This window comes from Phyllobates terribilis, unplaced genomic scaffold (assembly GCF_046119375.1).
Source record: "Phyllobates terribilis strain yellow unplaced genomic scaffold, ASM4611937v1 Scaffold_3__8_contigs__length_932513732, whole genome shotgun sequence".
Taxonomy (NCBI): Eukaryota; Metazoa; Chordata; class Amphibia; order Anura; family Dendrobatidae; genus Phyllobates; species Phyllobates terribilis.
Genome location: NW_027362763.1, coordinates 187,772,321 through 187,799,931, shown reverse-complemented (window position 1 = coordinate 187,799,931; position 27,611 = coordinate 187,772,321). Strand labels below are relative to the sequence as shown.

Below are 27,611 nucleotides of genomic sequence, written 5' to 3'. Positions count from 1 at the left end.
CTTCCGCTCTGCTACATTTCTAAAACTTAAAATGGACAGAACATAATTCATCATCTTTCCCCCATCTCACTCAACCCTCCCTGTCTGACCTATCAATTAAAGTAAATGGTTACTCACTCTCCCCAGTCCCGCAAGCTCGCTGCCCCTGGACTATTATCTCTCTTTCAAACCACATATTCTAGCCCTTTCCACTTCCTGCCGACTAACTCAAAAATATTTCCCGAATCAACATATTCCTTACTCAAGAATCTGCAAAAACCCTAGTGCACGCCCTCATCATCTCCCGCCTCGACTACTGCAACCTCCTGCTCTGTGGCCTCCCTCCCAACACTCACGCACCCCTCCAATCTATCCAAAACTCTGCTGTCAGACTAATCCACCTGTCCCCCCGCTATTCCCTGGCCTCTCCCCTCTGTCAATCCCTTCACTGGCTCCCCATTACCCAGAGACTCCAGTTCAAAACCCTAACGATGGCATATAAAGCCATCCACAACCTGTCTCCTCCATATATCTGTGACCTAGTCTCCCATTACATACCCGCACGCAATCTCCAATCCTCACAAGATCTCCTTCTCTACTCCCCTCTTCCCACAATCACATACATGATTTCTCCCGCGCATCCCCCCTACTCTGTAACGCTCTACCCCAATATATCAGACTCTCGCCTACCGTGGAAACCTTCAAAAAGGAACCTGAAGACCCACCTCTTCCGACAAGCCTACAATCTGCAGTAACCACCGCTCCACCATAAGGCTGCACGACCAGCTCTACCCTCACCTACTGTATCCTCACCCATCCCTCGTAGATTGTGAGACCTCGCGGGCAGCGTCCTCGCTCCTCCTGTACCAGTCAGTGACTTCTATTGTCTAAGATTATTGTAAGGCTGTGTGCCCACGATGCATTTTTTAAGCGTTTCCGCAGCGGCAATGACGCTGCAGAAAAGCTTAAAAAACGCTTTGTAGAAGGCCTGCCATGTTCCCCAATGATAATCAGCATGTGCTGTGTACATGCTGCGGAAATTTCCACTGCGGAAAAAAACGCAGCACTACCAATTATTTTGCGGAAGCGCTGCGGTTTCGCCGCCATTGACTTGCATTGGAACGCATGGATTACACATCACTGCATCTGTACATGCGGAATCGATGCGTTCAATGTGCGGATGGTACCCGGGTCTGGAGAAGAGGAGACTCTCCTTCAAACCCGGGTACCATAGAACCTGTAAAAAAAAATAAAATAAAAAAAAATATATTATATTTACTTTCTGATGGCCCCCGATGCGCTTGTCTTCGCTTGCCGGCAGCTCGCGGTACACTGAAGGACCTGCCGTCACATGACTGAATCACGTCAGCGCAGGTCCTTCAGTCCACCGCGATCTGCCGGCAAGCCAGGACGTATCGAATAAAGAATGCGGGCGCCTTCAGAAGGAAAGTATATATTTATATTTTACCATTCTTTGGGGTCACACTATATAAATCCATGCCGTTTGCATGGATTTATATAGTGTGACCAAGTTGTCAAGCACTTTCCAAGTGATGCTAAAATCGCTTGGAAAGCGCTTGTCAACCCGCATGCGGAAATGCATGTGAAGAACGCTTCACATCCGCATGTCCCTGGCAGGAAAAACGCATGTACAAGCCGCATGTACAATCCGCATGTGTTTTTTCTGCCAGGGAGATGCAGAAATGCTCAGGAAAAAATCCAGAGCATTTCTGCATCGTGGGCACATAGCCTAATTGTTTTTATTATGTATACCCCTTTTCACATATAAAGTGCCATGGAATAAATGGCGTTATAATAAATTTATACTAATTAATTATTCTCTTGGCCATGGTGCATTACTCTGCATTTATTAACAAAACAGCTCATCTGCTAAGTGTTTGCCCATGCAGACTCTTATCCAGACCATTCGGCAATATCGTACTGCCAAGCTCAGTTTATCATCATAAATAGATCGGTAAAGACTGACACTGAAATCTCAATCCCATCCACAAAGTCATTAATAAAGATATTAAAAAGAAGTGGTCCCCAGCGCTCCTGGTACTGACCCTTGTGGTCCCCACCGCTCCTGGTACTGACCCTTGTGGTCCCCACCGCTCCTGGTACTGACCCCCACCACTCCTGGTACTGACCCTTGTGGTCCCCACCGCTCCTGGTACTGACCCTTGTGGTCCCCACCGCTCCTGGTACTGACCCCCACCACTCCTGGTACTGACCGTTGTGGTCCCCACCGCTCCTGGTACTGACCCTTGTGGTCCCCACCGCTCCTGGTACTGACCCTTGTGGTCCCCACCGCTCCTGGTACTGACCCCCACCACTCCTGGTACTGACCCCCACCACTCCTGGTACTGACCCCCACCACTCCTGGTACTGACCCTTGTGGTCCCCACCGCTCCTGGAACTGACCCTTGTGGTCCCCACCGCTCCTGGAACTGACCCTTGTGGTCCCCACCGCTCCTGGTACTGACCCCCACCACTCCTGGTACTGACCGTTGTGGTCCCCACCGCTCCTGGTACTGACCCTTGTGGTCCACACCGCTCCTGGTACTGACCATTGTGGTCACAACTGACTCAATCCAATTTACAGAATGTAACACTTACGACTTAAAAACCGTATTGGTGAAGAACTGGTTATGTTTTATTACTTTTTAATTAAAAAAAAAAAAAAAAAAAAAGGAAAAAAACGTTTGCATTGCTACATTCAGCATCACGTGGCAACTATCAACTCAGTGCATCAAAAAATTATGCTGCAGTGTTGGAAGGGGTTAAAAACTGTGCAGTTAATAACTGAGGTTTGCCAGAACACCTATGCAAAGAACACAGCACATGGTGACTGTTAGTGCTGCATGGTCCTTATGCACCGAGCTTCTAACCAGCATCACAGGACCAGAAGTAATGTCGGTAACTGTTGGGATTACACAGGGGACAAGACAGGTAAGGCAGTGTCAGGGGGATCAGTCATAGTCAGTCAGTACCATCATCTGATTGCTGCCGGCACTGATCATCTGATGGTCACATGACCTTCAGGTGATCAGTGACGTCAGCGCAGGTCCTGGAAGTACACTGTGGGCCGCGAGCCCGCGCCCTGCAGTGTACCGCGAGCCGCCGAAGAGGAAGCATGGCTGGGGAGGACACAGAGGGCCACCAGACAGGTGAGTATTTTTTTACTGCCGCTAGCACGCAGGCTGGGAGGAGCAGGCTGCTGCTTCTTCCATCCACGCTGCTCTCGCTGTTATCAGCCAGAGCAGTGGTCAGATGAGAGGAGCAGCAGTCTCCTCTCCCGACCTGGGTACCAGCCGCAGCGCGATTCCGGCTCGATTTTGCGCCTATTGTTTTACATTGAGACGCAGCAAATAAGCATGTATAGATATTATACATGTGGGTTTGCTGCGATTCAATGCAAGTCAAAGGCGCGATTTCGCCGCTAAATAGCGCCTGAATTGGTTGTGCTGCGGTTTGTGCCGCAATGATAATCCGCAGCGGAAACGTCCGCATCATGTGCACAGCACATGTGGATTATCATGGCTCTACATGGCAGACCTATTACCAAGTGGCTTTAATGCGTTTCCGCAGCGGTTTTTAAACTCATTAAAACTGCTTGGTAATAGGTCTGCCATGTATCATTGCTCTACATGGCAGACCTATTAAGGAAAAACAGCCGCGGAAACGCATTAAAACCGGATCGTGTGAACTCAGCCTAACCATGGATACTTAAGCTACTGCATTGCCCAGCATGAGGTAAGCAACATAGTGAATCAGTAGAACTTTACTACATTTCTAATTAGAGGTATTTGTTAATATTATTACACCTTCTACATATTGGGATAGGATCTTCGAGATGGGAACAACCCTTTAAGTATAACTAGCCTATAAAAACACATACAAAAAATAAAAATTGATTTGTTTTACAATGTACACCAAAATTATATATTTATATATCTATAGCTATTACACATACTATTTTTTCTATTAAAAAAGTTTTATATAATGCTTGCCGATTTCCTCCAAACGCCCTCCTCCAAAAAAGAAGGAAAAAAAAAGATCTATATATGTATTTTTTTATGCACACACACAGCTATACAGTATAAGCCGCACACTAAGCGACATGGTGATATAACTCACGTAGTTTCTCCATGATCTCATCATCGCTCATCTTTGTCTTCTTCTTCTGCTTGTCTGCATTCCTTGCTGCGCTGTCAGCATCTCCAGCAGGGGGAGGTAATGGGTCAATTACAGATCGGGTATACATCTGGAGGAAAAAGATACAGTCAGTGTCACATTTCTTACTTCTCCAAACTTAGCAGCCAAGCACTATACCCTGCAGTCCTGCGACAGACCCCATACAGGAGATAAAACATTCATTGTATCTGTCACACAGGATGAGACCATGCTCTTGTCCAATTGCACATTCACCGATGCAAAGATGGTGCTTCACCTTTAATAAAGAGGTGGTTGCAATTTCATATCGCTCATCGGGTCCTATTGATCAGGAATATTTGCCATATTAAATGGACATGCCATAAATGCTTTTCATAATACCATTTAACCCCTACAGTGCCAGATGTTACAGCCTAATTAAACTTCTGGCTGCATAAAACGATCAATTGAAGAGCTCTCTATCAGTTTGCCTACCGATTTTGTATGTTCGGGTCGTGGCGCAATAACTGGAGGAACATGATCATCATCATCGTCATCATCTGCATGTCCTCTTGTAGGCTCAGATCCTTTAGCATTTGGCTAGTAAGAAAGAAAAAAAACACCATTAGTTCACATGGATTTGGATATGCAGTGCTAAATCTGCTGCGTCACAGTACAAGCATTGCGGACGCGATTTTACTAAATGTCAGCACAATATGTAGCAGGTATTCCCTAGTTTCAGGCCTCTATCATGCAGAGGTTTCCCTCCTGGTGATGCATGCTGGGTGTGAGGTCTGTGTATGCACGGTGCTGCAGCCTTCATGTATCAGAATATAGACTCATTCTTGTACTGATTTCTCCTTCTGTAGCCCACCAGAGATCTCTTCTCTCTTGTTCGCACAAACACCAATGAAAAAGACCATGAGATTTCCGCCATCTCAGCTGTAACGATGAAGTTACAGAAGTAGGCACCATGGAGGTCACGGCAGCGCTCCAGCTGTGCCTCCATACACTGCACAGACTGGAGCAGTAGGAGAACAGGGTTAGGAGAGTAGTGTTAATTTTTCTTTTTGTCAAATTGTCAGTACTTGTGGAGGCATCATATTGTGTTGGGAGATACTGATAAAAAGCAGTAAATTATATGGTGCTGATCACCTGTTACGGATAAGAATGCCCCCTCTCAACACTAACTGGGCATGTGCAACCTCCTTCCTCTCTTTCGGTATCTCTAACACTGAGAGAAGTGAGGAGAAAGAGCAGAGAGCGCCGGTACTGCCAGCTATGTAGTGGGATGTATGTCAGAAGCAGTCTCACAGCCAGCTATGTACACGGGTTGCAGAGACTCTGACAGCTAGCGAAGTTTTAATTAGTATAAAGAAACTTGGTTTATTGTGCGTTTAGGAAGCGAAAAGACAAATAAAATAAAAAAATTAAATGCAAAGTGTCCATAGTCAAGTGAGCCAGTAGAAGCTGGATTTCCCTTTAACCCAATAATCACTGAATATATGATGGGATTTATTATGTCAGCATAAAGATGAAAATGTATGGATACTTACTGCGGGTGACACGCCAGAAGGAAGGCCATCTTTATCTGAATAAACAAGAAAATGCTGTTATGAGACTTGCAGTCATATGTGAAAGGAGTGGTGAATACTACAGGAATCTTCGTGTTGACTGATCCCCATTTCGCCGTATGGCAGAGTGGATTACATCTTCCATCTGTAGTGCAGATCGCTTACCTGGTGCTGAAAAGCTCAGGTATTTCTGTTTCGCGGTGTCCTTGGAGTCGTAGAACTTCAGCACATCCAGCACGGCCTGGGGGTTCTTCTTCTGTTCGAGTTTGGTGATGTTTGAGGTCTGCAGCAGCCGTGCCCATTGCTCTGGCATACCCTGCACAAATCCACAAGGAGAATGATATGGCAACATAACCCCCCTATGGTATTGAGAACTGGAAATTTGCTTTGTTTAACCCCCTTCCCAACTTAAGACCGTAGAAGGCAGATGCCAGCTGTAACACACAGATGGAATCTACCTGTAACTACAGCAGCAGGAAACAATCGAAACGCCAGAAATTGTTTTTTTCACAACAGCACAAAAAAATGCACTACAAAGCGATTAAAATGGTATAATAAATGGGAGCTAGCCATGCAAAAAAAGACATTGATGGAATATTTTTTTTTATTCACCATTTAATATGGAAAAAAAAAAACAATACAAGTTTCATGTTGCCACAGCATTTCTAGAGCACAATGGACTCTGTAAAAACAAAACCCAAAATACTGGAAAGTCTTTTTTTTTTTACTGCACTTGGAATTTTTTCCAGTTTTCCAGTAGATTTAAATGACAATTCATTCTACCATTCGAATTGCAATTAGTTCCACTAAAAAAAAAAATAAAAATAAAAAATAAGCCCTCATATGGCTATAATTGATGGAAAAAAAAATAAAAAGTTAAGGCCTCTGGAAGAAGGAGAGAGAAAAACGGGAGGGAGAAGCAAAAAAAAAAGAAACAAAAAAACGACCGGTCAGGAAGGGATTAAAAACAAAGATGACTAAAAAAATATTTGCCAAATAAAAGGAGATCAGAATGTGCACCGTCACGCATAGTTTTAAGAGCCCAATTCATTAAAACCTATGTTGTTCACACTGGTTCTTGATGAAGAGATGTTCTGGAGTCAGACTCGCGCCTCTTCATGAATCAGGAGCGTCAGACGAGTGGAGTGCACCTCGCTACAAATCCTACTCTTGACCCTGCTGGAGTAAGATTTGTGGTGATAGTCTCCGCTCGTCACGAATTTCGCGCCCCTGTCCCAGCTTCGCCCACTTTGTCAGAGCTGAGAGAAAATGGTGTGAACGTGCTAATTATCACAATTTTAGCACATCGTCCCGTTTTGTTAAAATAGTGAACTTTCATTTTACATAATATTTATCAGTACCGCATGTTAGGACCCAACTGCTGTTGGTAATTTGTGTGTCTATAAATATAATAACCTAAAAAGGGGACACATCAAACGTATATGAAATAAAATGTAAAGTTTATTACATAGATAATAAAACCAGGTAAGGGAAATAGGGTGAGGTGTCCAAAAAAACAGAGAGGAAGCATAGGGGGTAGAGAACGATGGTAGTATACAACTCTGCATATTGCAATAAAATTGTCAGGGAGCACAGATATAATCAAAAACCTAATTAAATCACAGTGTATACCATTATATCATAAACATGAATTGTAAAGTGCATAGTGCTATAAATATGTTTATAATGTAAGTGCTGTGACCTATTGAAGTGAATAGTTAGACATAGAATAACTGGATGAATTATATGTGCAAAACCTGCAACGTAAAAGTGCAAAAGAAGATGGAGTAGATACTGACCCCCAGCGCTGCCACAGCTCGTCCGACGCGCGTTTCGCCAATGCTTTAAACGAGGAACATGGCAGCGCTGGGGGTCAGTATCTACTTCTCTTCTTTATTTTATTGCAATAAGCAGAGTTGTATACTACCATCGTTCTGTACCCCCTATGCTTGCTCTCTGTTTTTTTGGACACCTCATCCTATTTCCCTTACCTGGTTTTATTATCTATGTAATAAACTTTAAATTTTATTTCATATACATTTGATGTGTTCCCTTTTTAGGTTATTATATTTATCAGGCTTATAAACAATGTGCAGCTTATATTTAAAAAATATTGGATGAAAATTAGCTAGTTCAATGAAGTGATGGAATATCCTAATGATAGCCCACCAATTTATAACATGGGAACACTCCTATACCGCACAGCATTTGAGGGGTCTTTTCTTTTAAAGCACCACTCGCTTGGTTTTTTTTTTCGGCGTTGGAGTGGCGCCTTAAATTTAAGCCTTCTGCCCCCATTGTTATACTCCCCTTCCGGCAGCTTCACCTTTTACAGACGCTGCTCTGGTCCCGCAGCACCATCTTGTGCCTGTAACTTCTGACTGGCCAGAAGTCAGAAGATCTGTCACAAAAGCTCAACGCAGGTCTATGAGAGCCAGAACAAGGCCGTAACGAGCCTCTCATAGAGATGCATCGAAAAGTGACCTCCGGCGCGCTGCATGAAACACTGGAGCTGCTGGCAGGTAACTTTTCGTCGGACACAGACGGGAGCAATGCTCGAAAAGGATGAAGGCGGCGGCAGGAGAGTATGCGACAGAGGGTAGGGGAATTACATTTAAAGCACCACTCCGTTGGTGCAATAAAAAAAAATAATGGAGTCGTGCTTTAACTTATTGTGCATGTCCATATTGTGGACACTGAAGAGAGTAAGAAATACTTCTTCCCACTAGCATTATGGCATCTGTTCCTGGCAGAGACATGATTGCTGTTCCTCCAAGCATAACATGTCCATACTATAGTCAGTGAACTTATAGGTCAGCTCATCACATATGTAACTTACAGTAAACTCTCCAGTCACTGCATCAAAGCCCACGTGTATAGTGTGTTCAAAATCGGAGGGCGGGGAGATCTCGGGACGTTCTTTCTTCTTACCCACTGTGATTAAAGATTAGATAATGCAAACTCATTAAAAACAAAACAAAAACATACATCCAAATAAGCTACTGTGATCACACACGTAACATTCCCCAATCTCATGTTACCCACCAGGAGCAAATACATTTATTCTAGTTATCCATCCAGATCATATTAATATAATGCCGAGAATAACCCCCCGCTGCACCACACTGGCTGCAGACCAGGTCCCGGGAGAACAAAGCACTGGGCATCATAAAGGCCACATTATTTGCCGAACCTGGGGTGCTTTAAGAAGGATGTAGCATCAAAAATAGTCCTTATGAATGACAACTACTGTGGCAAATTTAGGAGCATTAGGAAGGAAGTCAGCTGCTTATTGCTGTTGCCTCATGTATGCCCTAATAGGATATGGACACAAGTTGAACACTTAAAGGGAGCCTGTTGTGTAAAATAACGCTATTAACCTGGGAGATATGGGGTTAATTTGCAGGATAATAGCTTTCTGACACCGTTGGGCGCTGCACTGAGAGCCCAGATGGAGGAGGAAATGACCTTTATTACCCCCGGCAGGCTTGCTCTTTCAGTCATAGGGTGCCGGCGCGGTTTTAGTCAACACTCAGTATATAGAGAGGCACCTGTAACCGAGACCCCGGCACTGACTAACAGCCGGCTTAGCATTAGAGCTGAGAATTACTGATTACAAAAAGTTAGAATAATACCCCTTTAAAGGAGTAGTCCACTTTATTTAGATTTTTAACTTATTTGGAGCCTTTTAAATAAAGGAAGCCATATTTGCCTTACTGATCACCTGCTACTTGGTCCCCTGCCGGTCTCTATTACATATGAGATTCTAACATAGGGACATGTGACCCCTGTGACACATCGCCAAGGCCGGTGATTGGCTGAGCAGTCATTTTCCGCGTGTTGAGCGTAAATAGGAAGTTGATACCAGCAGGGAACACGGAAAGTATCAGTTTGGGAGATGCAAAGCATCAGCAACGCGAGAATCAGGTTTGTGTTATTTGTTTGCTTCTTTTTGGGCATTTACAGATATTCATCCCGAAAAGAGACAACAACTTTTACTAGATCTCAAAGCAAAATAAATAAAACCCTACATTGTATATTTAAAATTATTTGTCCAGTCATAAAACAGAGGAATCCTGCATGAAACCAACCTCCATAAACCGCCAGATAAGAGCAGCTCCTGCTCATATAATCCATGAAGCCCCATTGACTATCTGCCATGTAATAGTATATAAGCCCTACACAGGAATAACTGCTGCTCTCAGCATCCCCCCTGCCAGATCACCCTGCCAGATCACCACAATGGAGGGAGGGTCCATGGCCCCTGCATTGTGATAAAGGTGATGTAGACTACTACCAGCCATTCAGATGCACACCTCACCTTTCTCATTGTACGAGAAGATGGAAATGATTTTGTTTCTGGATGATTTCCTCTCTTCGGGGATCAGGGGCAGAGGCTTCAGGCTGTGGTTGCTGGACAGAGGGTCTTTTGTCCCGGAGCTGAAGACGGCACTGCTCATCCGCACTGGGGGGGCTGGAGGCTTATCTTCATGCTCTCCATTATCAGACATGGTTGCTGTAGCTGACATAGACCTAAAGTGGAAAAATAACTATAAAATATACAGTATGTCACAATACTTTCTACACTGACATGACAGCAATCTAGATCAATGGCAAGTCAAATCGACATAAAATTAGGTTTTCCACTTCAGGAAAGTGAACCCCAAACACTGTAAAAATAACAAAAAGCAGATACTCCCCCATACCTGGGTCCAGCTCTGGCTCCCGGCCACTGCTTGAGTCTCAGCATTTTGACTGCAGCGGTGACATCACATCACCAGCTCCCATTACCGCTGCAGCCACGTTGCCTAACTCTGCTCAGCGGCTGAGCTCCATGACTGACCGCAGCGGTGGATGGGAGCCATCACTCTGACGTCACTCCTACAGTCAAAACACCAAGACAGGAGCAGCAGCGGGGAGCTGGCTTTGGACCAGGGGAGGGGTAGTATCTACTGTTATTTTATTCTGCCATTTTACAGCATTCGGGGTCCACTTTCCTGAAAGTGGCAAAACCCTCTAACCCAAGTGTCAAGTAGCAACTAATGCAACCAGATAATCTTCAGAAACGGCATTTATTTGGTCTGGCTCACATTACCAGTCACTAGGTTGACCTGCAGTCTCAAGGTCCCGTGCACATTAGATCATTTGGCAGACCAGCAACAAACCCAAATTTACCATGAAAAGGACGCTCGGTGAGATTTCCTGTGTTCTCTGCAAGATTCTCTGTCAGATTCCCTAGACAACGGCTTGTCTCAGCACTGAAGAAAACGATCGACCCCTGAAATTCCAACAGCTGGATCCCCCTAACACCAGTTATAGGAAAAGGGGTGGGGAAGAATCAGGACGCCCCCATACAGATCAGACTCTCGGACAGCTATAGTCTAATGTGTGTGAGTGGATCGGACAACTATAATGTAATGCGTGAGGGGACCAGACGGCTATAGTCTGTGAGGGGACAGGACGACTATTGTCTAATGGGTATGTGTGAGGAGATTGGACGGCTATAGTCTAACGTGTGTGTGTATGTGTGAAGGGATTAGATGACTATGGGCTAATGTGTGTGAGTGGATCAGTCAACCATACTCTAATGTGTGAGGGGACTGGATGGCTATAGTCTAAGGGGTATGTGTGAGGGGATCGGACGACTATGGTCTAATGCAGGGGTGGGGAATCTTTTTTTTGCCAAGGGCTATTTGGATATTTATACCATCCTTCGGGGGCCGTACAAATTGTGCGCTAACTCCACCCACAAAATACATCCTGACGCTAGCACTGGTGTCAGGACGTAATCTTTCATTGCACGTGCCTCAGTGTTCAGTAGTGAACATTGCGTGTTCACAGAGCAAGAAAGAAATTAATGTTATTTTGCCGGCTGCTGGCCCAAGCACTGCAGTACCTGGGAATCTGCCCGGGAGCCAGATAAAAGGTCACCGAGGGCCGTAAACCACCTGTAGGCCTTAGGTTCCCCACCTCTGGTCTAATGTGTATGTGAGAGGATCAGACGCCTATGGTCCAAAGTGTATGTGTGAGGGGACCGAACGGCTATAGTCAAATGTGCATGTGGGCCTTGGTTCAGTTGTTTGGTAAAGTAAGGACCCCGTCTACCACACTAATTAGAACAGAAGAAAAGCATCATTCCCTGCCCCCCTGGTCAGGGTGGTTTAGCCCTCTTTTTTCCCCACATTCTTGCTTGTGGTTGGTACAAGTAAACGCCATTGTCAACTGAGGTCTGTGTTAACCCATCAGTACCATGTCCGATCCTGAGCAACTTCTTTTGTAACTTACTCCCTCCACCCCTGTGGCAGAGCTTTTCGTTCTGAAGGAATAGGGTTTTGTTATTTTTATATTCTTATTATTTGTTATGTTGGAGCCCTCATTGGACCTGTAATATCACTACACATAAGCGTAATACATCTAGTTATTTGCATTGTTTTGTAGTCCTCTTTACATAGTTGTGTATTTTAAATATTGAATATGTGCAAAATTATATTTTGCATGTTTTAAATATGCATTTTTAGCCAATTTACCTGGCAGAGACAATCATATGATGTTTTTAAGTGGTAAGGTGTAATATAAATATTTTAGTGTGTACTGTTTCCTATGGCTTGATAAAGACCTATCGATGCTGTAAGGTCGAAACTTTGCAGTCTTCCAGTATTATATGATGTATCGATTAAAAAAAATAAATAAAGATACCATAATTTTTGTTACCGTGGATGCGGTTGTCGCCCTCTTCATCTTCGAATCTTACGGAGGATTGGCATCATCTTTTGGGCATACTTGCAACCACAACCTACATATCAATTTATCTGTGGCGAGGTACTACCCTTACACTTGCTATTATTCAGGGTTTGCCATTATATGCAGAACATCATAAGAAATGAACCATTAAAACCAGCAGCGTCTGGGATTTGGGGGGGGTTTATTGAATGTACTTGATAAAACTATGGTCCGTTCTGTACATCTACACACAAACAGTAAGAGAAAACAAGCACATGTCATCCCCATTAATGTAGGTTCTCCTAATTGGTAATGAAAAGCCAGCAACTTCCTAATATATACCAAAATCACAGACTCGTCTAATTGCATTTGGCTCTTAGTTTACACTTGTTTTGTTTGATTGTAGATTGTTAGATTTGACAAGAAAAATTTACCGTCAAAAAGGACATTACACTTGACGCGGCACAGACGCGAATGTGAACAGTCTTAAGAGTAGGTTGAGCTTCTCAGTTTGTCAGGACATACTGACCCTCTAATCCCAGCCCCCCACAGATCATATTTTTGGGATTTCCATAGTATTGCACAGGTGAGAGAATTCCTGATTCCTCGATGATACGTCCATCTCCTGCGCAATACTAAGGAAATCCTGAGAAAATGACCTGTTGGGGCCCTGAGGAATGGAGTTTGGAAAACACTGCTCTAATGTGTATGGGGGTCTCCCGGCGCTCCTGCAAGATACGTCACGGGAAAAAAAGGACAGGGTAGTTTGAAAAGAATCCCCCAATCATTGTGCTCCAAGGGGGGGGGGGGTAATCCGCTACGAGAGGTGTCCAGGACGGCCTACGTCTCGCTCTCCAGTCAGATGACATGTACAGACGTAAGAGGAGACGACGACATCTTACCATCAACTACTGAGTGTATGGGTTCCTACAAAAACTAAAAAACTGCAATCCTAATTACTCAGTGTGAGCAGCCTTTACCTGACGATCCAACATATACTGAACATTTTAAGGTTTTCTGACACCAATAACAGTAGTGCCAATGCAATTAATTCCCTAAAATAATGGTGCATGGAGACGTGCCAATTTCGCCCCATCGAGTGCACCTTAACGAGTGACAATCGCCTATGTATCAAGTCGTTTTCACTTGTTGGTCACCCAGACCAATGAATAATGATGGGACTATAATGGACAATATGAAGGCTCTGTCACCATACAGTATGTTATTGGCAGGTTTACCCTGGGCGATGTGCCACCGAGGACAATTCATTTTTTGTTAGCATGAGCGATCCCAACACCTGATGAATGAGCATTCTGCTTGTTCATTGGGTGATAACCGGTAAGTTTACACAGCCATATATTTGGAAACAAGTGCTTGTTCAATCAAATGCATCAAAAAGCTTCAGACAACATGAAGCTTCACTGTTCCGCTAGATATACACTACAGAAATACCTATTCCCCACCACTGTAATCACACGTGCAGCTTAGATTGCAACAAGATATTTTACAGGAAGGCCCTGTTCACTCTATGGCTTTTTACAGCATTGCCAAATGGATGTTACTAGAAGTTTTCCTGAAATGCCTCCAATACCGCTGTGAAGATATCAAAGGAGAACTGGCAATTATATCATGAGGACATTTTTAGAAAAAAAAAAAAGAACAAAGTCTAGGAAAGGACTCATTCAAACATCAGTGAGATATATGTGTGGTCCTCGCGGACAGCACTCATTCCCATAATAATCTATGGGGTATTTCACATGCCCAATATTTTCTTCAGACGTTGTGGTCTGCACAGAAGTACGCAGACGTATCTGATATTTATCAAAGTGTCAAATCAATCTCACCAATGCAATGCCATGGATAAGTGGGGGGGGGGGGAAATCAATAAATAATCGGACAGCATTTGGATGCCATCTGTGTGCTGTCCGGACTATTCACGGACTATTTGATAGGAGAAGCTTGAAAAACCGTCACCAGTTTTTTTTTTCTCATCTGAGAAAAACTGATGAAACTTTTTTGCTTACGAGAAAAATCACTAATGTGTGGAGGAGCCCTAAAAGAAGCAGGACTGTCTGCAGGTTTGGCCCTTTTAGCAAACAGACAGGGTCCTTCCAAAGTTTTTATCTTGGGCTTCATTGACACACCAGTATTTTAAATCAGTAGCTTTAATCACTATTTCTAGTAAAGTCTCCAAAATCAGAATAGGTGTAAATTTTATTGACTGCTTTTCTCTGCAAGTTCCACTACAGGTTTTGTCATACAAACACTTGATGTAAAAATACTGACGTGTGAATGAGGATTTTCAGGGTTTGTCCTCTTTTAGAAAACTTTTTGCCATGTGTGGATAAAGTTTTAAAAACAACAAATCGAGTTTTGCTTACCCTTCCCAGGACCAGCACTGACACTCCACCGCCGCTCTGGTCTCTGTGCCGCTGCAGCAGTGATGACACGTCGACAACACTGCAGCCAATCACGGAGCTCAGGAGAGTCGGTGCTAATCCTGAAGTTAACTAAAGTTTAGTTCACTTTAAAACTATATGAATGTATGGCAGAAAGTTTTGTAAAAGAAGAATACTCCCTTTAAGCCCATGATCAGACGAAAGGTAAACTTATCGGATCAGTGTAGTCTGCGAATTGAGGTCAGGACTAGCTGTGTGCAGCTCTGTGAGATGTCCATGCAGGGGACAGGTGCAGGAGCGGCCCATGGTGCCTGCACAGGCCGTGTATGTAAACCGTACACCAGACCTGTACATGCTGTGATTATTTCCAGGCGAACTTTAGGTCTATTTGGAAAATCCTCCATGTGTGGTCCGATACGTTGTGAACATGGACAGCAATTACACTCCTGTGGATGTGATCGCAACTGGAGCAGTCAGGCGATATCGTGCAGTCCTCCCCGCTGGGGATTACACAGCAGTGTGCAGGCTTCTTTACAAAAAGATTAGAACTCGGCGCTCTTCCTGAAGGGATAGGTCACATTGTACGAGTTAACATTACACATGGAGGGAAAACCCCTCCGGTAAAAAGTTACTGGAAATACTAAACATTAAGTATTGGTGCCTATTGTGGTGTGACAGGTCTGTGGAGGAAGTGCTACAATAGAAAGAGCTGAATGCAGCCAGACCAACGCGTCGTCAACTCTCAGAAGCGGCAGTCTTCTGGTTAGCAGGTCGCAGGGCTGCAAGTACAAAACCCAGGAACTCAACCAGAAAATGGAACTGTGCACACGTAGTCTTACAGGCGGAACCTGAAAAACGCTGAAAATAATGAACATATGGACACCAATGCCATACGACTTGCCGTGCATATGTCCGGTCTTTTGCAACTTCTTTTAAAATCGCCTCAGGCCTTGGCTTAAAGAAATGACCTGCCCTATCTTCAGACGGCTTCCGCCATCTTCTACATGAAATCATTATAAAAAAAGCTGGAGGTGAAGACGATGGAAAAACGATGCAAAATGTGTCTAGGAAGACGCTTCAGGAAAAACTGTTTTCCTAAAGAGTATTTATATAGTAAAAGAAGGCAGATACAGTATCATAAGAGACCGTCTGCACATACCCCAAGGCTGCCTGTATTCTGTCTACAAACAACCCGACCATGCAGCCCAGCCAGCGTCTGCTCAGAGCCAAGACTTATAGGGGTTTCCCCAAGAACAAAGTACACTTTAATCAATAGATCCTGGAATAATAATTTCCACAACTGGATGAGTTAAAAAAAAATATATAAGTTCCTGTGCTGAGATAATCTTATAAATGTGCCCCTGCTGTGCACTGTGTAATAGTATTGCGGAATTTATTATTCCAACATTTATTAATTAAAATGTACTTTATTCATGGACAACCCCTTTAAGCCTTAGGCACTCAACACCATGTCACCGCTTGTCTTCTTACTGAGGTAAGGAGGTTGCTGCTGCTACCTTCAATACGGTGCAGTCGCCCTGTCCCCTTTGCAGAAAAGCACCCCCAAAGTATAAGGTTTCTCCTACCATGCTCCACAGTTGGGACGGTGTTCTTGGGGTTGTACTCATCCTTCTTCCTCCAAACACACCAAACGGAGTTGATTCCAAAAAGTTCTGTTTTGGTCTCATCTGACCACATGGCTTTCTCCCATGCCTCCTCAGCATCATCGGCAAACTTCAAATGGGCCTGGACATGTGCCGGCGTAAGCAGGTGGACCTTGAGTGCCCTGCAAGATTTTAATCCATGGCAGCGTAGTGTGCTACTAACGGTGTTTGAAACTGTGGTTCCAGCTTTCTTCAGATCATTGACCAGGTCCTCAAGTGTAGTTCCAGGATATTTCCTGACCTTTCTTAATCATCCTTACCCCATGTGGCGAAATCTTGCATGGTAATGAGTGCAGAGTAGGAGGGCTTCTTAAAGAAAAACTAACAGGTCTGTGAGAGCCAGAATTCTTCCTGGTTGGTAAGTGATCAAATACTTATTTCAGCAATAAAATGCAATTTAATTATTTAAAAATAATACAATGTGATTTTATTTTTAGATTCTGTCTCTCACAGGTGAAGTGTATGTAAGATAAAAATTATAGACCTCTCCATTCTTTGTAGGTGGAAAAACTTACAAAAATTGTCAGTGTATCAAATACTTATTTTCCCCACTGTATATCCCACCCCTGACAACTGCCATCGCCCTGAGATAATCAATGCTGTTCACTACACCAGCCAGTGGCTGTATTGTTATGGTGTGTATACATGCAATTTTCCCAACTATAAAAAAGTGTAGGTTTTGGTGACGTTCACGTGCAGCAGTTATGCTGCAGCTTTATACTGAAGCAGCCCTATGATGCCATGGTCTTTCCACGGTTTCCTTGCACACTCAGTTTTGCAGGGAAATAGTTTCACCTGTGAAACTGTGCGGCTACATTGATCAGCCACATGGTCTTGAAGGTGAAACAGACGTTCTCTGCAAGATTACATGACTGCAAGGAAACAGTTTAAGTAACCTCAGAGTACATTCCGATATGGCATTTCTAAAGTGGAAATGGTGTAGATAAGCTGGACATTTAACGATTTGCTTTGGAAATGGAGAAATCTTTTGCAACGTCCACAACATAAACATGTTCTGAATTTCAGTCCCACGATGAAGTGAGGGTGGTGAGGTCAATTTAGGCTGCAGAGATTTTCTTTAGAATGTGCATGAGATTTCTAGATATCATATTTACAACGCCAATACTGTAAGAAGCTGCAGGGCTTGTGAATGGAAAATCCAGACAGAAAATCCACTATGTTACTGCCCCACGGGAACGTACCTTAAGATTTCAAGCTGTGGAGGCAGCCAGACACCGAACTGCAGCTTATAAGGGGACCCAACAGCCGATTCATGCTGCCCGAACCAAAGCCGCGTGTATCACACCAACTCCACCCTCCTAGCTGGATGACCTTATACCTCATGGTAAAACCCTAGACCTCTGCTTTCATTTATATCCTCACCAGGTTCCTCCATCCTTAAAAACTCTATTTCTACTTACAGCACTACGAGTAAGACAACCCTATCCCCTTGGAAACTGGGTCTACATCTTCCACACCCAATACAGACATATACAGGCAATAACCATCTACCTAGCACCTCTAAACCATCAGTATCGGTACTCCCTTTTAAGCACTCCTCTCTTTCCACAGGGGACCCTTCCATCCCATAATGCTGACTCCAGGCATCCACTCAAAGACCCCCATACATGTCACCTACTAGGAGGGGATCCAAGCCTCCACATCTCAGCCTCGACATTTTATTCCCCAAATCCTATATGAAATAAACCGTTTTTATTTAAATGCATACTTCTATTTCCATTTTATTTTGTATTTTGCCTCTAACTACTGAGCCGGCTTTGTTATGTCAGCCATATAGGTTTTACTCTGAGACGCTGCAGAATTTCAGAGAACACAAACTTTTATAAAACGTCTGGGAACAAGGTGACCAGGACGACTAGTCCAAAAAAGCAGGTCTCGGGGAATTCTCCCGGCCTTGCTCACCTTCACTGCAGTAACGGAGCCGGTTTCATGCGGCCTGTAGTTAGGACAGAATGAATCTGCCATTAGGTTTCATTTAATGGGCCTGTTCTGTGGTCTCTGGCAGCTCCGTAGACCAGGGTTCCCCAACTCCAGTCCTCAAGACCCACCAACATGTCATGTAGTAATGCACAGGTGATAATTCCATCACCTGTGCAATACTAAGGAAATGCTGAAAACATGACCTGTTGGTGGGCCCTGAGGACTGGAGTTGGGGAACCCTGCCGTAGACCACCACAGAATAAAATCCTATAGGAAAATACACTGAGGCAGCACACTATGGTGTTTTGTCCCTTAGGACTAGCCCCCCCAAAAAAACAAAACCCCCTAATTTTTTTATTTTTATGGGTTGTCCGTATTCATGAGTGCACAACCACATGTAAACCTAGTTTAATGCTACATTCACAGTGCCTCAGTACCTTTCCTGTAGGGTAGGGTGTCATGGTGTGACAGCTGAAAGTCATGCCCACCTAAGATGGAGAATGATGTGCACGAGTTTTCGGTAACAATGACATCTTACCACCCGATCGCACTTGCCAATTCCTCCCCACCCGTGGTTGTGGATGGCCGATTACTGTTAAATAGCTGATTTTGTGAAGCTGTTTGGTCCTGTAATTCGATGCTCGTGATAAATGACTGATGTGCATCCGATCAATGGAATTCAAGACTTGTCCACAGATCACGGCAGACATGGGTTTGCTGCTTGTTGTAACATTTGGCAATGAAGTCCACAACAACTTTCTTCAACGATAAATGGCACGTCATTCAGAAAAGTTCTGCCCAAAATCTCTAATTTGTAGCCAAGCTTAAATGAATGGTCTGAGACCTCTCACAGTCCTGATTATTGTGTACGCACCGGGTAAATGTGCAGCTGTCACATCATTAGCGCCTCTCGCCCCTGTGCTGCAGGAGTGAGTGGAGCAAGACAACCCCAATTGCCAAGGACTTTACAGAACTGCAGTCCCAGGAGAACGGTTACTATCGATGTCAAAATGCAGAAATACAACAAAACCTTGAAAACAATCCATGTACAGGCTGTACTTCATGTACAGTGACAGGATTAGTAATGCAGTGATTCACAAGCTACAAGTCCTGTACCTGCAGGTCCTACACACCTGTACATTCCTCCGCTCTTCCAACACCCAGATCTTGTGGAGGAAGCGAATGTGAGCAAGAAATCAGGAAACATTCAGTTGCATAAGATAAGGAGAGACCTCTTATGAAGCGGCATGAACTAGATGAATACCAAATTCTGGTAGCAGAAAAGGGGAGAGAAAAAAAACAAACGCTCCTTCTTTCAAATTTCTGGACAATTCCTCTAGTATACAGCAATCTATAACAGTACAAGTGCTTCTCACTAAATTAGAATATCATCAAAAAGTTAATTTATTTCAGTTCTTCAATACAAAAAGTGAAACTCCTATATAATATACAGTCATTACAAACAGAGTTATCTATTTCAAGTGTTTATTTCTGTTAATGTTGATGATTATGGCTTACAGCCAATGAAAACACAAAAGTCATTATCTCAGTAAATTAGAATAATTAACAATAAACACCTGCAATGGCTTCCGATAAGTTAAAAAAGATCCCTTCGTCTGTTTCAGTAGGCTCCACAATCATGGGAAGACTGCTGACTTGACAGACGTCCAGAAGGCAGTCATTGGCACACTCCACAAGAAGGGTAAGCCACAAAAGGTCACTGCTAAAGAAGCTTGCTGTTCACAGAGTGCAGTATGCAAACATATTAATGGAAAATTGAGTGGAAGGAAAAAGTGTGATAGAAAAAGGTGCACAAGCAACTGGGATAACCGCAGCCTTGAAAGAATTGTTAAGAAAAGGCCATTCAAAAATTTGGGGGAGATTCACAAGGAGTGGACTGCTGCTGGAGTCATTGCTTCAAGAGCCACCACACACAGACGCATGCAGGACATGGGCTACAAGTGTCACATTCCTTGTGTCAAGCCACTCATGACCTATAGACAATGCCAGAAGCTTCTTACCTGGGCCAAGGAGAAAAAGACCTGGACTGTTGCTCAGTGCTCCAAAGTGTTATTTTCAGATGAAAGTAAATGTTGCATTTCATTTGGAAATCAAGGTCCCAGAGTCTGGAGGAAGAGTGGAGAGGCCACAATCCAAGCTGCTTGAGGTCTAGTGTGAAGTTTCCACAATCAGTGATGGTTTGGGGAGCCATGTCATCTGCTGGTGTAGGTCCAATGTTATCAAGACCAAAGTCAGCGTAGCTGTCTACCAGGAAATTTTAGAGCACTTCATGCTTCCCTCTGCCGACAAGCTTTTTGGAGATGGAAATTTCATTCTCCAGCAGGACTTGGCCCCTGTCCACACTCCCAAAAGTACCAATACCTGGTTTATACACAACAGTATCACTGAGCTTGATTGGCCAGCAAACTCGCCTGCCCTTAATCCCATAGAGAATCTATAGGGTATTGTCAAGAGGAAGATAAGACACCAGACCCAACAATGCAGACGAGCTGAAGGCTGCTACCAAAGCAACCTGGGCTTCCATAACACCTCAGCAGTGCCACAGGCTGATCGCCTCCATGCCACGCCGCATTGATGCAGTAATTGATGCAAAAGGAGTAAAACAAAGTATTGAGTGCATTTACTGAACATACATTTCAGTAGGCCAAGATTTCGGATTTTAAAAACATTTTTCAAGCTGATGTTATAAAGTATTCTAATTTACTGAGATAATGACTTTTGTGGCCGCTCACAGGCATCATGTGATCCCGTGCTAACGTCACGACAAGTGAGGAGTGAATCAGTGCTGGGGTCCCCGCGGTGGCTGCTGGGTTGTGAGCAGGGTTACCCCCCGCGTCACACCCATCATCCACCACGCACTTTCTCAATGAATGGGGAGAGGCAGAGCGCACGGTGGATGCCGGGTGTGACGCGGGGGTGAGGGGCAACCCCGCCCACAGCCTGGCATCCACCTGGAACGCAGAAGACAGAGAGCCCCGGCTGCTGCCTGCACTTGTTGTGACATCAGCGGATGTCAGAGCCGGCGGTCACATGATGCCTCTGAGTGGCCAGTGATAGCGCCGCTCACAGGCATCATCTGCAGTGTAAGGTAATTACAAAAATCCTTAGGGGCCCCGGGGGGATACATTGTGGTGGTGGTGGTGGTGGGGGGGGGGGGGGTACAAAGTACTGGACAACCCCATTAACTTTGCTGATATTCTAATTTAGTGAGATGCACCTGTATATAAAAGGGAACCTGTGACTAGATTAATGCTTTGTGACAGAAGTCAGGTATGTTTTACTCTGAAACACCGAGGCTTGTCAGAATAAACAGTTTGCAAAACTGGCCTAGGACTATAGGGAGACACTAGAGTTGTCAGGTGCAGCCCCCCAGCTGTCTTCTTCCTGCCCTGTGCGGTTTGTCACAGTGACTCACAGTAAAACATTCCTGCCTGCTGTCATGTTGCCAGGCTCAGATTCATTCTGCCTGTAGTTAGGGCAGCATGAATCTAATGACAGGTGCCCCTTAAGGCTGTGTTTACACATCAAATTTTTTGTGGCATTTTTGCGGCACGGATGTGTCACAAAATCTAAAGGGATTCCTAACGCCAGCAAAGTGAGTGAGAATCCTAAAGTCTCGTGCACACATTGCTTATTTGTGACTTGCAGATTTGGTGCAGATTCAAATCTATAGCGTGTCAATTCCTTCAGCATTTTTTCACCCATTGACTTCAATGAAGTCGGTAAAAAATGATATTAAACGCAGGCCCAAAAATGATGGCAGATTTGCTGCTTATTTGCTGTTTTGTAGCGTTTATTTCCTGCATTTTTAGACAGCAGTGAATGTTATAGATAGATAACCTATTTGGCCTCAGTGTCAATGTGAGGGCATCCCTAGGGCACATTCATATGGTAAGGCTATGTGCCCACGATGCAGATTTGTAGCAGAAATTTCCTGAGCATTTCTGCATCTCCTTGGCATAAAAAAAGCATGTGGATTTCACATGCGTTTTTTTTTCAGCGTTTTTACAAGCGTTTTTTTGAAGCGATCTTGAGCATCAGTTGGAAAGTGCTTGACAAGTTGGTCACACAATATAAATCCATGCAACTGGCATGGATTTATATTGTGTGACCAACTTAGAGGACATTTCTACTTCAAATGCTGCATCTAAAGTAAAAATAAGAATTAAAAAGTAAAAAGAAATAAAAAAAAAACTTATACTCGCCTCTCCGGCGGCCCCCGGTCTCCACCCGGCCGGGTCCTCTCTCCTCGGCGTCCCGCGGTGTACTGGCAGGACCTGCGGTGACTTCATTTAGTCAGCTGATGGTCATGCGACCATCACCTGACCGCTGACCGTCACTGGTCGCGTGACCATCAGCTGACTAGATGACATTACTGCAGGTTGCCGAGGTGAGAGGTTGCAGCCGGGAGGAGACCAGGGGCCGCCGGAGAGGTGACTATGAATATTTTTATTTTTTACTTTACAATTCTTTTTTAACTTGCAGGTACCATGGTACCCGGGTTGGAGGAGAGTCTCCTCTTCTCCAGACTCGGGTACCATCCGCGCATTGATCCGCATCTACACATGTATACATGCGGATATTATGCAGTTCAATGCAAGTCAATGGGCGCGATTTCGCCACAAAATCGCGCCCAAATTGGTTGTGCTGCGGATTTTTCCGCAATGATAATCCGCAGTGGAAATTTCCGCAGCATGTGCACAACACATGCAGATTATCGTTGGGATACATCCCAGACCTCTTAACAAGTGATTTTAATGTGTTTAAACAGCGGAAATGCATTAAATCCGCATGTAAGCACACAGACTAACTAGTCTCCTGCATCATTTACAGGTATTAAACATATTATAATGGTTACCTGTGGTTGTCATTTGATTTTGCACCTTGCTCTGCTCATCTGTGTGCACTGGCTTAGTTCTCCCTTTGTTAAGACTCCCATACTGTCACACCCTGGAGCATTATTTGCACACCATTTACTTTTCTTTGTATATCTATTTACTCTATGCACCACACTACCATCCAATACGTAAAAGTCATTTATATTCTGTGTGCATATACCTTTCCATCTTATGCTTACAACCAATGTGGTAGTATGATTCAGAGGCCTTCAAGTATATATGGATGGTATTTTTATGTCAATTTTAGCTACCATTTAGTTTGAACTTTTTTCTAAAAGTGGTGAATAAGGGACAGTGGCTTGTTTTTATTTCTCTGTTTATGTTTTTCAGGTTTCCATTCGTGGACTACGTCAAATTTCGGTTGACTACATTGGATTGGAAACTCTTTTTTTTTTTTTTTTTTTAGAAAATGATGATGTGGCGGGGAGGATTTATTTAAATAAAGATGTGTTTTTTTTCTTTTTACTTACTGGGTTAGTAACAGGGGTGTCTGATAGATACCTCTCTATTACTGGTGTCTGATAGATACCTCTCTATTACTGGTGCCAGGGCTTGATGTCAGCTGTGTAATGTCCAAAAACACAGCTAGCATCAACCCAAAGCCCTATTACCCCGATTGACACCACACCAGGGCAGTCGGGAAAAGCCAAGGCAAAGCTCCAGGACTGGAGCATCTAATGCAGGCATGTCCAAAGTCCGGCCCGCGGGCCATTTGCGGCCCGCGGTCCGGACTAATAAGGCCCCCAGGTATCCAGCAGCATGTACCTTGCGGCCGCTGCCGCTCTCGTCGCCACCGCCGCTCAGTACTCCGGCGCAGGGAGAAGAGCCGAAATCTCGGACATCGCGAGATTTCGGCTTTCCTTCTCCCTGCGCCGGAGTACTGAGCGGCAGCAACCGGCCAGCCAAGATCTCGCGACGTGCGAGATCTCCAGCCCCCAGGGGTTGTAAGACGTTCAGAGGTCAGATAGGCTGAAGACCTCAGCTTAGTTGTGTAAAATTATATAAATAATATATATATTAAGTTATATATAAGTCCCTGCGCCACCTTACACCTCCAGAAAGGTTAGGCCAGCAGGGCTCTCACACAAGCTTGTGGTAGCAAGCTGTCATACCCTTCATTAACCCCTGACTGCCTGTCACTGTGCTATAATTCCATTATCTGATGTGCGACTGTTGCACAGCTTGCTATTCTCTGCCTGTGTTATAAAGCATATAGCAGTATCTTATTTTTGCTGTTCCACCCTCTGCGCCTTTTAATCTCTCCCCTTCTGGCCAATTTTTATAATGGCAACTACAAATAAGAAACGAAAAGTTGACAGTGAGGGCCGCCGCTTCCAGGACAAGTGGAAAGTAGAATATTTTTTCACTGAAATAAAGAATCACTGTGTTTGTCTGATATGCCAAGAGACCGTTGCTGTTTATAAAGAATTTAATGTCAAGCGACACTATCAGACGAGACATAGCACATACGACAAGCTAACAGGGCACGACCGAAGTGAAAAGTATAAGCAACTTGAAGCTGTTTTATTGTCACAACAGCGATTTTTTACAAGAGCCCGTGAGTCAAATGAAAATGCCACAAAGGCGAGCTATGAGGTGGCAGCGTTAATTGCTAAAAATTGCAAATCTTTTGCAGAGGGTGACTTTATCAAAGAATGTGTTATGAAAATGGTAGAGAATGTCTGTCCCGAGAAGAAGCAAGAGTTTTCCAACATTTGCCTGGCTCGTAACACTGTAGCACGGAGAATTGAAGAAATTTCATCGGATATTAAGAGACAGTTAATGTCAAAAGGAGCTGATTTTGACTTCTTTTCAATAGCCTGTGATGAAAGCACGGACCTATCTGACACGGCTCAGTTGCTGATTTTTTTAAGAGGGGTGGACGATGAAATGAATGTGACTGAAGAGCTACTTGACCTCCAGAGCCTCAAGGATCAAACAAGAGGGAAAGATTTATTTGATTCTGTTAGTTCTGCCATAGATGACATGAAACTGCCTTGGAACAAAGTTACTGGGATTATTACTGATGGGGCACCTGCCATGACTGGTGAACGAAGTGGATTATCAACCCTAATCTGTAACAAGGTGAGCGAAGAAGGAGGCAAAGCTATTAAACTTCATTGCATCATTCATCAACAAGTTCTCTGTGCTAAACATCTCCAATATGATCATGTTATGAAACCGGTACTAAAGACCATTAATTTTATCCGCTCTAAAGCCCTGTGCCACCGCCAGTTTAAACAGTTTCTACTGGATATCCAGGCTGAATATGAAGATGTTTCATATCATAACGATGTAAGATGGCTCAGTCGGGGGTCTGCACTGCAACGTTTCTACTCTCTCAGAAAGGAAATAGGAGAATTCTTGGAAACAAAGGGACAAACGATGCGAGAACTATCTGATCCAATTTGGCTGGCTGATTTGGGGTTTCTAGTCGACCTAACAAAGCATCTGAATGTACTGAACATGAATCTTCAGGGCAAAGATGCAGCGGTGAACCAACTTTATTCACACCTCAAAGCCTTTGGAACAAAGCTGCAACTTTTCCTAAGGCAGTTGTCACAAACACCGCCCAATACCATCCATTTTTCAGTGCTACAGGAAATAATTAACAGTTTTCCACAGGATGATATCCATGCGCAAATAAGCAGGTATGCAGCAGACATCACATCTCTGGCTGGGGAGTTTCAACGGCGCTTTCAAGATTTTGCAGCTATTGAAAAGGAGATCAGCATTTTCTCCTCTCCATTCTCTGTTGACCCCGACAATGCTCCTGATCAGTTGCAGCTCGAGCTCATTGAGCTACATTGTGACAGCGAGTTACGCAGTCGTCATCAACAGCTCTCTCTTGTTAACTTTTACCGCCAACTGGATAAGAGCCGGTTTCAAGAGATTCGAACATTGGCTAAGAAAACCCTGAGCTTGTTTGGCTCAACATATTTGTGTGAGAAGACATTCTCTGTTATGAACTTTAACAAGAACCGCGTGAGGACAAGACTAAGTGACTCTCACCTGCGTGACATTTTGCGCATCAAAACCACGGCCATTGAACCAGACCTAGTCTATGTGCTGCAGTCCAGATCCCAGTTTCACCCTTCACATTAGTGCAGGCTAGTTTCTTTTTTTTAATTGAGATTAATATGTTGTAAAATCTCAATTAATGTCAGTTGGATAGACAGTTATATATTTGAACACATGTATACTTGCTGTTATGTTCCTGTTCACATTTTTTGAACTTATAAGTTGACAGACAACCTTACATTACTTTGTGTAATGTACTTTAAAATGTTCCTGAGATATCTCAGTTTCCTGTTTTTATTATATTAAAGGGGTTGTCCAAGTTCAGAACCCAGACATACCCCCTTTTTCACCCAGGCAGCCCCCCTGCCATGGGCATCAAAGCATCTCATGCTCCGATGTGCTCCCTTGCCCTGTGCTATTTACAATGACACACTGCCGGTAGGAGGCTTCACCGGCTCTAATGTGCAGGCTTTAGCGCTGCTCTAGCTGGTTTACTGGTGATAAAGCCCGCCCATCAGTGCCGGTGACGTCACTGGGCTTTCTGCCAGCCCCGTGGAGAGCCGGGTATGTCACTAGAACTCCAGAAAATGCCTTTCCTCTGCGCAATTTAGTGCAGGGCAAAAGTAGGACATTGGAGCATAAACTGCTTCGATGCTCAAGTCGGGGAGGGGCTTCCTGGGTGAGAATGGGGGTATGTCTGGGTTAACCCCTTTAAGGCAGATTGATTAAACACCTGTTTAGATTTGTCATCCAAGTCACAAAATAAAAAGTATGCCGTTTTCAATAAACTTTGCAAAAAAAGTTTATTTGCATTCATTTTAATGGTCCAAAGAATGTCAAGCAAAATGATCGGCCCTCGCACATGTTCACTTCATCAAATTTGGCACTCTTAGAAAAAAGTTTGGACACCCCTGATCTAATGGGATGCACCACTTCCTGGAGCGGCTGCAGGCTGGTAGTTTTTAGGCTGGGAAGGGCCCAATAACCATGGACAGCTCTCAGCTGTCTGCTTTACTTTTGCTGGTTACAAAAAAAAGGGGGAGCCCATGTCATTGTTTTTTCATTTATTTAATCATAAAAAAGATGTCCAATATAGCCACTGCCATAGCATTCATTGCTGTCCAAAAACGCTAGAAAAACACAGGTGAAAAAATGCATTGAAAAACACATTAAAAACACACGTCTTTGCCTGCGTTTTTCCTGTCAAGAGATGTCGAAATATCTTCATCCAAATCCTCA

At 44.0% G+C, this 27,611-nt stretch overlaps 1 protein-coding gene across 3 annotated transcripts in view; it reads right to left on the bottom strand.

The window, feature by feature from the left end:
* Window positions 1–27,611, bottom strand: part of PAK2 (p21 (RAC1) activated kinase 2) — an 82,019-nt gene that overhangs the window by 21,008 nt on the left and 33,400 nt on the right. For 2 of the 3 annotated variants that reach the window (XM_073674362.1, XM_073674364.1), the window contains exons 2-7: window positions 10,030–10,241; window positions 8,548–8,642; window positions 5,874–6,024; window positions 5,691–5,725; window positions 4,630–4,734; window positions 4,120–4,246 (exon numbers count right to left, since the gene is read on the bottom strand). In XM_073674362.1, coding sequence (XP_073530463.1) covers window positions 4,120–4,246; window positions 4,630–4,734; window positions 5,691–5,725; window positions 5,874–6,024; window positions 8,548–8,642; window positions 10,030–10,241 — 725 coding nt within the window. Of the gene's footprint in view, window positions 1–4,119; window positions 4,247–4,629; window positions 4,735–5,690; window positions 5,726–5,873; window positions 6,025–8,547; window positions 8,643–10,029; window positions 10,259–27,611 lie in introns of all 3 variants that reach the window. The other variant, XM_073674363.1, reaches the window with a different exon arrangement.